At 36.7% G+C, this 13,785-nt stretch overlaps 1 protein-coding gene across 4 annotated transcripts in view; it reads right to left on the reverse strand.

Moving 5' to 3' along the window:
- Positions 1-2,743: 2,743 nt before the first annotated feature.
- LOC129126772 (dynein axonemal assembly factor 11-like) overlaps positions 2,744-13,785 on the reverse strand; it is a 58,903-nt gene continuing 47,861 nt past the window's right edge. For 2 of the 4 annotated variants that reach the window (XM_077189149.1, XM_077189141.1), the window contains 2 exons: positions 12,830-12,915; positions 2,744-3,032 (listed from right to left, as the gene is read on the reverse strand). In XM_077189149.1, coding sequence (XP_077045264.1) covers positions 2,846-3,032; positions 12,830-12,915 — 273 coding nt within the window. In that variant the 3' untranslated portion in view covers positions 2,744-2,845. Of the gene's footprint in view, positions 3,033-3,869; positions 5,576-12,829; positions 12,916-13,785 lie in introns of those variants that run through there. The other 2 variants (XM_077189146.1, XM_077189138.1) reach the window with 2 other exon arrangements.

Here is a 13,785-nt window from a genome sequence, read left to right on the forward strand (position 1 = left end):
TGCAGGGGCAGAATGCAGCAAGTGGCAAATCAAAAAGCAGCATTTCTTTTGTGTCCTCTAAGTATGAGAATTGTGCTCCAGATGCACAATGGCTTTGATCAGCTGCCATGTCCTTAACTGGGGGGAGGCAATACTGGAGTTCAGTCTTCCTTTCTCTGGTGGGAGCTCTGACTATCTTTCATTCCTTTTGCTTTCTTCTAATTTTCACTATACAGGGGATATTTTACCTGTGTTGTGTGATTTTTTTATCTGGCTGCCTGTCCTTTGTCCTCTTTTGTCTTCTTTTCTCACAATTGCATTGCAGTAATCAGAAATTTTGTAAGGTGTGTTTATGCTCTTGTGGTGTCATCTTGTGCTTGTGCACTTTGTCCCTCTGTGATCAACCTCTGCTTGAAACAACTCTTTCTTCAGTAGTTCCAAGAGTGTTTTGGTACCTGCTATTAATTTTCCTATGAGTGTAATTGTAGCTCAATATATTTTTTCCCCCAAAATCAGAGCAAAATTTATTCACAATGAAACCAGATGAAAAAGAGAACTGAGTTGGAATGGGGAAAGATACAATCATATTATGCTTTGGTTTGACATCAGAGATTATTTTTTATAGCTCTCTTTATGAAAAAAATAAAATAACCATACCTGACCAGGCTGCATGGATGCCTCTGTTTTCCACAATTGTCTGAAACTCTGGACAGATTCATCTATATTGGCTGAAGGTTTGAAAGGGTGATTGTCCCTACAAGATTTGTAGAAATAAGCAGTGAAGAAAAAGAGGAAATCCTGTAAAAGGTTCACTTCTTAGAAACATCAGGAAATACTCACAGCAATCAATGAAATTACAGGAAATTAAAAAATTTTTGGATCTGCTGCCAAAATTTACTGATTTTTCTCTTCAAAAAAGTGGTGGAGCCTTTTCTCTTCATCTATTCCAAGGTCAGCAAAATTCACATTTCTGAAACGAAGTAGGCTTGAAAGGAATAAAAACATAAATTGTCCATCTGATTGCTAAAAATTACTTCATCTGTTACCTGTTTTCCTATTTGGGCTGCACAGTTTCATGAAACAGCACCAACTTTTAGGACTCCCAGGCTCTCCCTGGGCTGCAAGGGGGTCTCTGTTCCACGGGGATTTCTCTGGGGCTGCCAGGTGGGGACCCCTTCTCTGAGCCTTCAGCCCTTCTGCCCTCCTCCTCCTCCAGCTCCCCTTGGGGTCCCTCCTCAGCTCCTCCTCCTGTACTGCTGCCACCTTTGGCCCTTGCTGGAACCTGTTTGTCCCCAAGATCCTGCAGCCCCACTGCCACCCCCAGGACAGGGACACCCTGTGCCACCTCAAATACAGAACCTTGATGTGCAATCTAGAAAATGATGCATGCTCACCCTATGGGCATATTGCTACTCATGAGATCAAGAGATAAAATATGTCTTTTCCATATTAGCTGGCAAAGTTAGGCATTTCTAGTGAATTGGGACATATTGCAAAAGAAGTTGATGTTTTTATACTCCATTAACCAGAGCAGAGCTCATTAAATATATTCCAGGGCTCAGAGGCCTGTATCATTGAAGAATTTATTCTGGAGTTGGAAAAACTGAGTCAGTGCAAAAGAAAAATCTAAGATAATATGACATCCATCAGATGATGCCTAAATTCAACTTTGGTTTATGTCTTTGAGATATATACATTTTCTTTTCAGCTTTTAGTATATCCAGCATTAGTATGAAACCTCATTTTTTTACCCTATATCCATTTCAAATTGCAACCGAAGAAAATGCATCGGTTCAAGCTATCAGCCTAAGCTGATGGATATTTTCTGCTTCTCTTCAGTGCACTTTAAGATAGACTATTTATCTCTATCTTATATTAAACATCTGTGAAGAACTATAAAACACTTTAGAGTGGCTAAAAATTCCCAGAATTCAATGGGAATATTTTCATTCAAACTGCTGAAGTTTTTGTACAATGTTTTTCACAATTAGGGACACAGCATTTTCAAAGGCTGTGTTATCAATGTGACTCTGTGCTGAGGATACTGTGGGCACTATCTGAGCTTAAACAGTGTTCAGTTATAACTGCAACTTATTAATCCTCTATCTTAGGATGAAAACAAGTTTTAAACAAAAAATATTGCTTGATTCTTCCTGACCTTCCTTGCTCTTGACTAAAAGCAAAAGCTGATTTTAATCTGAAGCATTTTCTCTTGCAAATTAAGTCTTCCATTATAAACAATTACAAATGCATAAGCAAGGTAATGTAGGTCACTCAGCATTTTTTTTTTCTTCAAGTTTCTCTTTATTTTCTCCCAAAATCTTCAAGGAGTGGGATTGTTAGGAAAGCTCCAGAATCCAGGAGCTGTGCATTATGCTGGAGATTCAGCGATGAATGGTAGATCACAGCAATATCTCTTACTCCAACTATACCCTTTTCTTCTACTGTTGTCTGTCATGAAAATGAAAACACTGAAGGAATACACAGAGATTTTTCCTATCCTTAGTTTAATGAGAAAAATCATAACTCTTGTTACAAGTGCTTTCTTCCTTCCTTCCTTTTCTCTTTTTCTACAGTAATGTGTCATCTCTCAACCCAGACAGTAAATTGTTTGAAGAAATTACAATCTCTGATATAAGGCCCCTATTCTAATTTCAGAGTTACTAAGTACACAATCTAGAAAAAAACAATTTATATAGCAATATACTAACAGAAAATGCAGCAGAAAGCACCAGCATAAAAAGTTACCTGATAGGAAATGTAATGATATTGCCAACTTCAGCTCTATTTTATTTTATTTACACAAAGGGTCATGAATTCAACACAAGCATTCACGCTACATATAGAGGGGATATTTCAGAATGTTTCAAATTAAAGGAGGAACATCTTCATTATTTTCAAAATCAACAGAGCTCTTCTTAACCTCAGTAACCTTCTGTGGTTGGAGCTTTATAGGTCCCTGTCCAGTTCGTTCCTTTTCTTGGATTATCTTTGTCACATCAGGGAATGAATATTTACTAGGATCCACTTCCAGCTTCTCAACTTGTCCACTCCTGAGACAAGAGGGAAATAAATGGAAAAAAACATAATTTCAGTCTCAATATAAGAGAACTGTTTGAATTTATTATGTGATTCTATGGTTCTATTTTGGGTGCCTGCCTATAAACACATGGTATGAGGGTTGTTACTGAGTCCAATTAAACCAGGGTGAAGAGTTCTTGTAACTTGAGAATTGATTGCTAAATAAAAACCCTAAGTGCAAATACATGAAAGTAATGCAAAATCTCTAAGATTTTGTACAAAAGAATCCCTAGTCTCCAACTTCAAAAGTTAATTTTAGATAGCTGTAATTCCCTTTATATCAGAACATGGTGACTGCTGGTATCACAGTACAAATTCTTGACTTTTGATGTAAGATTTTTTTTTTAAATCCAATTGTTTTTTATTCTTTTTTTTCTGTTCCATTTTACACAGTTCCTTCCCACTTACTGTCTATTAATTTCCAGGTAACAGGTCCATCTTTGGAAAACAGAAATACTTGCATTTCTAGAGAAAATACAATTGTAGGAAGTTTTCTGCCTTGATCAGCTAATTTTTATGTTTTGGCAACATGAATGCTCATCATGTTTTTATTATAAAAAAAAAAATATAAGAAAAGTCAGATTTTTAACACAATTTTCATATTCTATCGCTAGTAAGGATACTCTTTCCGATGACACTTAGAAATGTGTACTGGCCACTCATTAAGGTAACCTATCAACATCACATGATGATCAAAGATTTGAAACATACTCTCTGTCTTGCAGCATTTAATCTCATTGTTTATTTCTAAGAGAGGAGCTCAATGATTAAATGGAAAAAATCTAACCTGCTTTCACACAATTTATAACTGTTTACATGAAAAAATGGCAAAATGGAAATTTATTTGTACAATTACGTTTAATTTCTTCAAATTACAATATGATTTGTACATCTTCATACTCCATTTTATACTGAGTCACAGCTCCCAGCTCAGCATTAGAAAAGACAGTGCCTCACCCTTCAGAGATGTGAGAAAATTGTTTACCCAGGAGATCAGAAAGGCTCCTTAGAAATAGAACAAACAAGGGGGAGGCAAAGTCACTGCGTGACAGAATGCATTTTATGGATGACAACACAGAAAATGAAAATTCAAATATAAAGCACAGTAAAAGATTTTAAACTGAAAATACACCATCTTTAGTTGTTAAACCAGGGAGAGTTTTGCAGGGCAGCTTCCAGATTCTGCCAGTGCTTCTCCATCAAGGCTCTGGAGATGTGAGCAGGCATCCCAGCCCTCACTGGGGCAGGGTCCCTGTCCCACTGAAGCAGAGATGCAGAGGGGCTCACGGGAGGGCTCCTCCTCCTCCTCCTCTGTGCCATGCTGAGGAAAGCAGGAGCTCCAGAAGAGGCAGTCACCAGCCTAACCACCTCTTTCAGCTCTGTGCCACTAGGTTTTTCTTGTACTAAAAGAATAATTTGATCATTTTTTTTTCTGAGCAGAAAACAGCCAGAGAAGCAAGCTGCTTTAATAACGTGCATAAATCATTTCCAAATAGCAGCATAAGCAAAAATTACTCCAAGTAGAATTTTATGGGTAATGAAAACAAATACAAGAAAAGTTTTATTTCTTTACCCTAAAAATTCTTCAATTTAAAAAGCTAGATTTTTTTTTCTGATATTGCACTATACTATTAAATGAAAGAAAAAAGTGTTCATTTGTGGCAATGCTCTGAAAAATGTTCATCTCCCCAAAAGTAAAGGGCATTTTAGTTTCCTGTGTAATTTACAAAATGTGCTGTGACTTTATCATTAGCTGTTGGTGAGATCACAAAGAGAGCAGACCCTTAAACTAATCATTCACCACTAAGCTGAGGCACCTCAGAAAAAGCTAAAAGCATAAACATGGGAATAAATTAGGCTCAGCTTGTGCCTCCATCACATGCTAGAAAAGAATTTCCTTAATTTGAAGTATTTCAATTAGCAGTGGTATCTCACATTTGTTCAACAGCTCTAAAATTGTACAAATTGTGATTCATCAAAACACAATAATGGAGTTTGAATATTTTATTGCTTAGTAGCAGAATAAACTTCAGCATTCTAGAATTGAATTCACAGTGAGTGTCGTAAGTAACAATCCACATCAACAAGCTATGACAAGGTTATTGCATCAGCCATTCTCAAAATTGCAACACATGTAATCTCAAAATATGTTAGCAAGGGGCAACAGCTAAGACTGAGAACCCAGCACAGTGAATTTTTCCAGAAAGGAGGTGGTTTTCATGTACTTACATGAACATGATCAAACATTCTATACTTGTTTAGTAAAGCTCCCCAGTGCTATCCCAGCTACCACAATACAACAATTGGCTGACAGCAAGACTCTGCTAGGCTGAAACCAGTGTAGCTACAGCACAGATCTACTGCTCTCATCATGCAATCCATGCAAAAGAGGCTGGGTATTGCTGAGGTCAAGGGTAACCACCTGAACATTTTTTGAAGAACAAGTTTTTCCATGTAATTAACAGAATAAAACCATCTTGTTGCTGAAGCTCTTCCATGAGCAATTGTAAAACAGCTGTTATGGAAACAAAAATATTCATTGAAGGACCAGCTAGAGAACATAGTTGAAAATCTCAGTGTTTGCAAACTATTTCAAGTTCAGGTCTAAAAATAGATGAAGTTCACAGTTTTTGGCACTGCTACCTGCTGCTGAGTGTTCTCTACCTAAAAAATTATGTTCAAACACTAGAGCATCACACAAAACCAAATTAAATCCTTATTTCCTCCTGACAATTTTTCCCTTTGAAAGGCTATTTCTACCTCCACACAGTTTGATTAGGCTTTTAAAGAATAAAATTAGGGACTCCACAAAAAAGAAAGTTTTGCTTAACTATAGCAGCCTGCTGAACAATCTGGTGCGTGACATACGGCATATCTGATAATTTGGTATTTCTTGATAATTTACACTTTTATTTACATAGTCTTTAATCCTCATACTTGATATTTTAATTACTTGACAGTTATATTTCCCTGTGTCAACTTCTGAATTTCAATAAAATTTAGATTGCTAGAGATTTCTCATATCTTTGATCCAGAATATATGGTTATTGACATGTGACTGAAAGTTTCCTTTCTGGTATCAGGACATAAAAATAAAGATATTTAGGAGTCACAACCAACTGCTTTGAAGAGGCTCTTTTTCAAATCTTTTAACACTGTGAATGAAACAGGACAAAAATCATTATCATCCTAGACAAAGTACTAATAAATCCTTTTCTTGAATAAGAAAATAGAGTGATTCCAGTATACAGAATGACATCTTATTTGAGAGCTTAGAGAAAGACAATTCTTTATTTAGGTGTGTTAAAAACTGATGGTGAACATAGGACACTTGTCATACTCTGGTCTCAACTTTTCAAATTTAATCTAAGCAAATAATTATGTTTTTTTAAGTACCTGGAAAATTAATTCCTCTTTCATTGTGTAAGAGACCTTTTAAATCTCTGTATATGTGCATCATCTGGATTGAAGCTGTCACTAGAGCCTTCAGAATCAGTGGGAAAACATGAATACTGGTAGAATCAAATGCATCTCTCAGGAACAAAACAATAGTGAAGAATAACTAAAAATTCAGTGGTAAATGTTCTGATAAAGAAAAGGCTGATGATATCTAGGCCATTCTGTTCTAAAAGACAAATATATTTCATGAATAGGATTCATCAGACTGAGAATATGTATATTACTAACGTCCATGTTTCTAAAAGTTAGACAGAAAATCAAATCCACTGTGATATTTTCAACTTCACTGTTCCATCCCATTCCTTCTTTTGAATAATCACTTCAAGATATTAAATTTTAAACTGCTCTTGTCTGCAAGCAAGAAAAATGCTCCAATTCCTGCAATATGCAAATTGACTCTGAATTTCTATATGTGGCTATAATATCATCTTCTCTCCTTTCATTGTTAAATCTGTCAGACAAACTTGAAATCCTTAAACATTTGGGAAGCATATACTGAAAACACACTTTATTCTAACAACATTTTTTCAAAGTTATAGAATGTTAAAAAACAACTTTTAAGTCCATTCCTGCCCTCAGACTTTTGTCCTTGTCCCATCTGCACAACCAAAGATAACTTCAGACTGCAGTGATCAGGAACTAACAGAAGTGTTTTCTTGAGAATGCTTTCTCCAGAAGGGCAGGTTTCTTAAGCCTTCTCACCTTTATTATAGTTTAAGATTATCAGATGCCAGTGTGCAAATTAGTTTTCAAATCACTTCTGAGGAACCCCACCTTATGTTCTCCTAATTAGTCAAATGATGGAGACGTACACCCTCTACTCTGATTAGCTCCAGGCCTCTATGAGAATGCAAATGACTCCAGTACTTCAATATTAATTTGAGTAAAAAACATTTTTAATATGTTGCTTAGTCATAGCTGACGACAGTTTCTGGTTAAGAAGCCAACTGAATTACAGTTCCTATGATTCCTCCTTTCCCATACAACATTACTTGCATTCTAAAAGTTCTCAATGTCTTCATGACAGATAGCAAATTTCATTAGCAGAAAATATGAATTATGCAAACTATTCTGCTCTCAAAATTTGTGATCTAATCCCAGATATTTATCAAAGGCATTACATCTCAATAGAACTGATAACTCACTTGTCATTTGTGATCTTTACCACATTTACTTATCTATCATTCAGGCCACTCTTCAGATGCACTTGTCTTTCTTCACATTGAAATGTTTGTGCTTGGTATAGACACTGAGAATTTGTGTTCTGAAAGATCACATAAATCCTCTTGAGGCTCTTTAAGATCAGTTTGTCTGCAACACCATTCAGTTTCTGACCTCATCTCACCTCCCTTCCCAATCCTGAGGAAATGACTCATTTTGTTCTACTGTATTTCTCTTCCCAACACAGAGTTCTCTCCCTTCCAACCCATCACATCCCCCTGTGTAAGCTGTAGGAATTTAAGACTGGGAGAGATTTTCAGCCATTCATTCTGTGGAAAGGCAGTATTCTGACACTTCACAAGGACTGCTTCAAGAATTCAAATTAGAACTTCTCACTCCCAAAGAAAGATTCTTACTCTTAGATCTACAATTTTTCCCACAATTTTTTTCTTTGCCTCTTCTCCACCGAAATGAACCAAGCTAAATCAGGGTCCTTCAGTAAAACAGAGCTTTGCAGTATGTTTCATATTCAGCAACACCTGCATCTCAAGTGAGATGGCTGTAGAGAATTTTTTAAATAATCAGTATTTTATTCTTTATTTGTTAACAAGCAAAGAAAAGATAAGAAATTTGTTAGAAACTAAAGACTTCTCCCAGAAAAGTAATGTTTGTTTATCACTGAAACTGCAAACCATAAACAAAGTTCTGTTAATGAGTCTTATCATTACATGTTTTCTAGCATGTCTTATCATGCTAGAAAAAGACTGGAATTAAAATCCAATACAGTAATTAAAAACATTCAAGTTTTCTCAGTCTCAATTTCAATATAAATTACAGGTAATTTTATATATTTTATGTCTCTGACAATTAGTGAAATCTGGTTGAAACTGGATAACCTGTTCAAAGCCATTTATGGGCTCACCAGCTGAAAGAGGTGGACAATCCAGCAGCATATTTTTCTTTTTTTTCTCCTTAAGAATCCAGATGAAAAAAAACCCAACCCAACCCAACCCAAACAAAACAAAACAAAAACAAAACAAAAACTTGCCAAAAGCCAAACATTATTCACTGCCACTAAGAAATAATTCCAGTAGAATGCAAGTCAGATTTCCAACCTAACATATTACATGGTATTCTCTAGAGCATGTGCTGGCTTGCACCCAGTGCACTCCTGCATAGCTAAGAAGGGAAAAGACACTTAGGGCAGTCAGATTTGCAGTGCCTGAACCACTAAGATAGGAATCACCTCTATCTTACATTCCTTATTTCAGTATAAAAGGTGTGTATAGATTAGAACTTGCTGATTAGTTTTTAATTCTGCAGAAGTTGCCACTCCATTCTTTTGCCTCTCCAAATTAAACCATTCTCTGGCTACATTTCTCAGTCTCTGTATATAAAGATCTACAATAATAAAACACAAAAGTAAAAGAAGAAAACTCAAAAAATGAAAGAAAAAGGTTGTATTCCTATGAATATTTCATTACTGGAGGAACTCAAATGTGTGTATATTTACATTTAGAGACATTTTGTGGTTTATTTTTTTCTTCTCCAACACGCTAAAGGAAGAACAGTCTAAAGCTGAAGGTATGAGACAAGGATTGGTGCCTTTATGTAACTGCTACTCTTAAGATTTCCAGTACAATTTCAGAAAAGTCAGTTTCTACCTACCTCTGAATTTCCTCTATGCAGCTATGGAGAACTCAGCTTTGGCATCTTACAGCTGAACTGTGAGGCCAGTTCCAGTAAGGAATGGCACACCCAGCTACTGCATTAATAGAGGCTTTGTAAATATAATGGATGAGTCTATTATTTTTATATTAGTCTGAATATTATAGATCAGTATAATTCCCTTCCACAGAAACTTGCCTCTTTGAAGGCTCCACATACAATTTTGTATACAGTCACAGAAGAAATTTCTCATACATGGCAGAAGTAATGACAGTATCATCATGTAATCTAGCTAACAAGAGTTAAAGAGATTTAAAGCTCTGCATTACAGTTTGGCAGATTATATGTCTGACAGCATTTAGCTAAGACATCTGTAGCTGTCAAGTATAATCACTGTAATGAATGTTCTTCTGTAATCTAAGAGACAACAATTCAGCAAAATTTTAACATCTGGCTAGTCAGCGACTTTTCAGCTAAACAGGTCAAAACATACTATTTTTAGAAAGAACTGTAATTCAAAGACTCTTTTCCTACTTCTACTTTTGTGGTATATATTCCTGTAATATTTTAGCCCTCAAAATCTGCAGAAAGCATAATATTAAAACTGCACAGAAATCAAACACAAATTTTTGGAGTTTCACTATGCCACAGAATATCTTTAGTTCATCAGCTGGCAGGAAAGGGCACCAATTCACATTATTGCCTCCATGCTCCCATTATTATTTTAATGTTTACTATGCAGCCAAAACTAAAGGCAGAGGGTTCTAATGAAATACATTTTCCTAATCCACAACTTGTTTCTTTAACTTATTTTCTTGTAATGCATTTAAAGATTTAGCTGCATTTCTGTGGAAAAGCACCATTCTTTTTGCCAAGAAAAGTCATAGAATAGACTCACAGAATGATTTGGTTTTGAAGGGAAATTCACAGGTCATCCAGTCCAACCCCTCTGCAATGAGCAAGGCACATCCTCAAGTAAATCAGGTAGCTCAGAGTCCCATTCAACCTGGCCCTGAATGTTTACAGGGGTGGGGCATCCATCACCTCTCTTGGCAGCTGGTGCCAGTGTTTCACCACCCTCATAAGACAACAATTCTTTCTTATATATTTCCCCTCTTTTCCTTTAAAACAATTATGCCTTGAAATCTGTCCCCATCTTCTTTACAAGATTCTTTTTATTGTGAAAGGCTGCTAGAATATCTCACTGAAGCCTTATCTTCCAGACTGAAGAACACAGACTCTCTCAGCCTTTCCTCATATGAGAGGTGCTCCAGCCCTCTGATAATTTTTGTGGCCTTCCTCTGGACTGGCTCCAGCAGATCCATGTCTTTCCTGTACTAAGGATCCCAGAGCTGGATGCAGAACTCCAGATGGGGTCTTGGCAGAGCAGAGCAGAGAGGGAGAATCCCCTGGAACAGGTGGTTGTCCATGCTGCTTTTGATGCCACCCAGGACATGGCTGGCTTGTTGGCCTGCAAGTGCACACTGCCTGCTCATGTCCAATTTTTCATTCACCAGTATCCTCAAGTTCATTTCAGGGCTGCTCTCAATCCCTTCTGTTCTCAGCCTTTATTTATACCAGGGGCTGTCCTGGCCCATGCACATCACCTTGCATTTCTAGTGAATTGGGACATATTGCAAAAGTAGTTGATGTTTTTATACTCCATTAACCAGAGCAGAGCTGATTAAATATATTTGACCTTGTTAAATCCCATGACATTCATGTGAACCCACTCCTCAAGCTTGTCCACATCCCTTTGGATGGCATCCCACTTTCTGGCATGTGAACTGTACCACCCAGCTTGGAGTCACCCACAAACTTGCTGAGAGTGTGCTTGACATGGAAATGTACTGATCCCAGTATGGGCCCCTGAGGGACACCACTTGTCAGTGATCTCCATCCAGAGATTGAGTCATTGCCTACTCCCCTCTGGACACAACCATCCTACCAATAACTGATGGAATTGGTCCATCCATCACATCCACATCTTACCAAGTTAGGGAGAAGGATGTTGGGGGGGACCATGACCAAGGCCTTACAGAAGTAGCTGTTCTCTTGTTCACTGATACAGCCATTGGATCACGGAAGGCCACTATGTTGGCCTTGCCCTTGGTGGAGCTGTGCTGGCTGTCCTGAACCACCCCTCTGTGCTCTGTGTGCCTCAACATAGCTTCCAGGAGGATCTGTTCCATGATTCCCAGGCAGAGTAGAAACCCTAATGGTGAGGATGATATTCTGTCAGCTTACAAGTTCCTAGCATCCTTTTTCTACTCTTTTTAAAAATGGGTGCAATATTTCCATTTTTCCAGTACCAGGGACTTCACCTGATTTCCATGACTTTGCAAGTATAATGGAGAGTAAGTATCCTCCACTTGACCTAGGCTTCTAAAAATATTTGAAATACTCTGTAATCAGAGTAATGCACTGTTGTAATGACTGCTGCTTAAGGAAAGGGTACAGTCCTTGGGGTTCACTAGTAACCTCAACAAATTCTTGCAGGTACCCTCTCATCTTCTCATAAGGCATAAGGCAGATCATCAAGAAAAGAAGTTAATGACTTATTTTTCTTAGATTTTCAGAAATAAGAAATTAACAGTAGAATTAATTATAACTGACTCTTGTAGAACCATTTTGCCAGTGTCCTAAATACTGAGACCAAGAACAGCCACAATCCAAAATGCCATTTTTTACTAACTGCTTAGCCTTTCTAACAAGATTCAACACAATGAAATCAAACAAGGAAACAAGTGCAACACTTCAAATATAAATGGATAAACAGCTTAAGGGACTTTGCTGTTACAATACCTTATTCTGGTATGAATACCATTGGCTATAGCGGAAGGAAAAGGAAAGATTAAAACATATATCATGGTATTTGTACTAAGGCCAAGTTTGTTAAACCCCACTGTCTATCTACAGCAGCACTTGCTAAGGGTAAAAACAGAAAATAGTGCATCACTGATATTCACTTGCTTTGGGCAGTCATTAATTACAAGATTTCAAGAGCTGAAATTGACATCACATTTAATAGGATGGATCTGTGTTACAAAACCTTGCAGAATTGGTTTTTGAACCGATTTACTAGAGCAGTAGATCAACCTGTATAACAGTAAGAAAATACATTCATGAGAGAGATTCAAAATAATTGCTTTCTATAAGGTTTCCAGAGTTGGGTTCCATAGCAAGGAGCTCTGCAAAGGTGATTTTGTTTTAGTATATACCAGTTAAAAACCTGAATGAGGTGATGGAAAAAAAACTGATAGGCAAAAATAAGTGGATTTTTGGTTCTGCTATTGAAGGAGATCATAAGAAAGAGCACCAGACAGGTTATTAATCTAAAGATTAATTTTAGACATACTTTTACTCAACACTGATCAGTATTTTCATATTTTCAACAATAACATAAAAGAAGTACATAGTCTGGCATGTGAATAACACACTGATAAAAATAAAACTGATGCAGAGGATAAAAAGGAATTACCTTCTTGTGGTTTTTTGCTGTGTATTGCAGTCAGAATGTTTAATTGAAGCTGAAACTTTTTGCTTAGCCAGGATTATTTCTTTAGCCTAAAATAAAAATAGACAAAACATAATTCTCATAAAAGTTGACACTTTTGCTTGCAAGCATTTAAATAATCTTTCAAAATAGAAAATTGTGAGTGTCTGCATAAATTTTCTCTTGTGACATTTACTCTTTCTGTTAAATTTTAACACTCTTCACTCAGCATGAAACACAGACATAAGGCAAGTTAAAGCAAATTATCTGAATGGAAATATAGTCAAACATTTATAAAACTATACATAAAAGAGTCTTTAAATACATACATCTACTTGTGTTTAAATACATACCATCTCGGTCAGCACCATGTTAATAATGCACATTACTGATTGCACTTTGGTTCCGGTGTCCAAGTACTTGTTCTGACATTTTTATTAAAAAATCAGCTGCAGTCTGGACTTCTCCTCACTCAAATGACAAGTGACCACAAACTCCCTCAGTTCCTTTGGCTAAAACAGAAACTTAGGTTCAAAGTCCAGAGGAATTCCCCTTCTCAAAGAAAATACATCCACCATGATTTTTTGGAAGATATGTTATTGACAGAAGGTATCTCATTGCAAAAGGATCTCCTTCCCTTCATAACAACAGCATGGGAAGGGGATCCCTTAAGCATCTGAAAGGAGGAAGAACAGGAACATGTTCTTCAAAAACTCAAATAGTTCATGTTATTGAGTGTTTCATAGTCCAATTGATTTGAGAGCAATCTGTTCCAGAAGCCCAGTGAATTTAGTCTCCACTCTGAACCCCAAATTGTATAAAGAAAGAGTCTGTAGCTTCAGTCATCTGGTTCTGGAAATCAGTGAAATACAGAAATTCTTTCCAGATTATGGAAATATTCCAGAATATTCCAAAATATTTCCAGATTCTGGAAATCTGGA

The sequence above is a fragment of the Agelaius phoeniceus genome, chromosome 1 (genome assembly GCF_051311805.1).
Source record: "Agelaius phoeniceus isolate bAgePho1 chromosome 1, bAgePho1.hap1, whole genome shotgun sequence".
NCBI classification, from domain to species: domain Eukaryota; kingdom Metazoa; phylum Chordata; class Aves; order Passeriformes; family Icteridae; genus Agelaius; species Agelaius phoeniceus.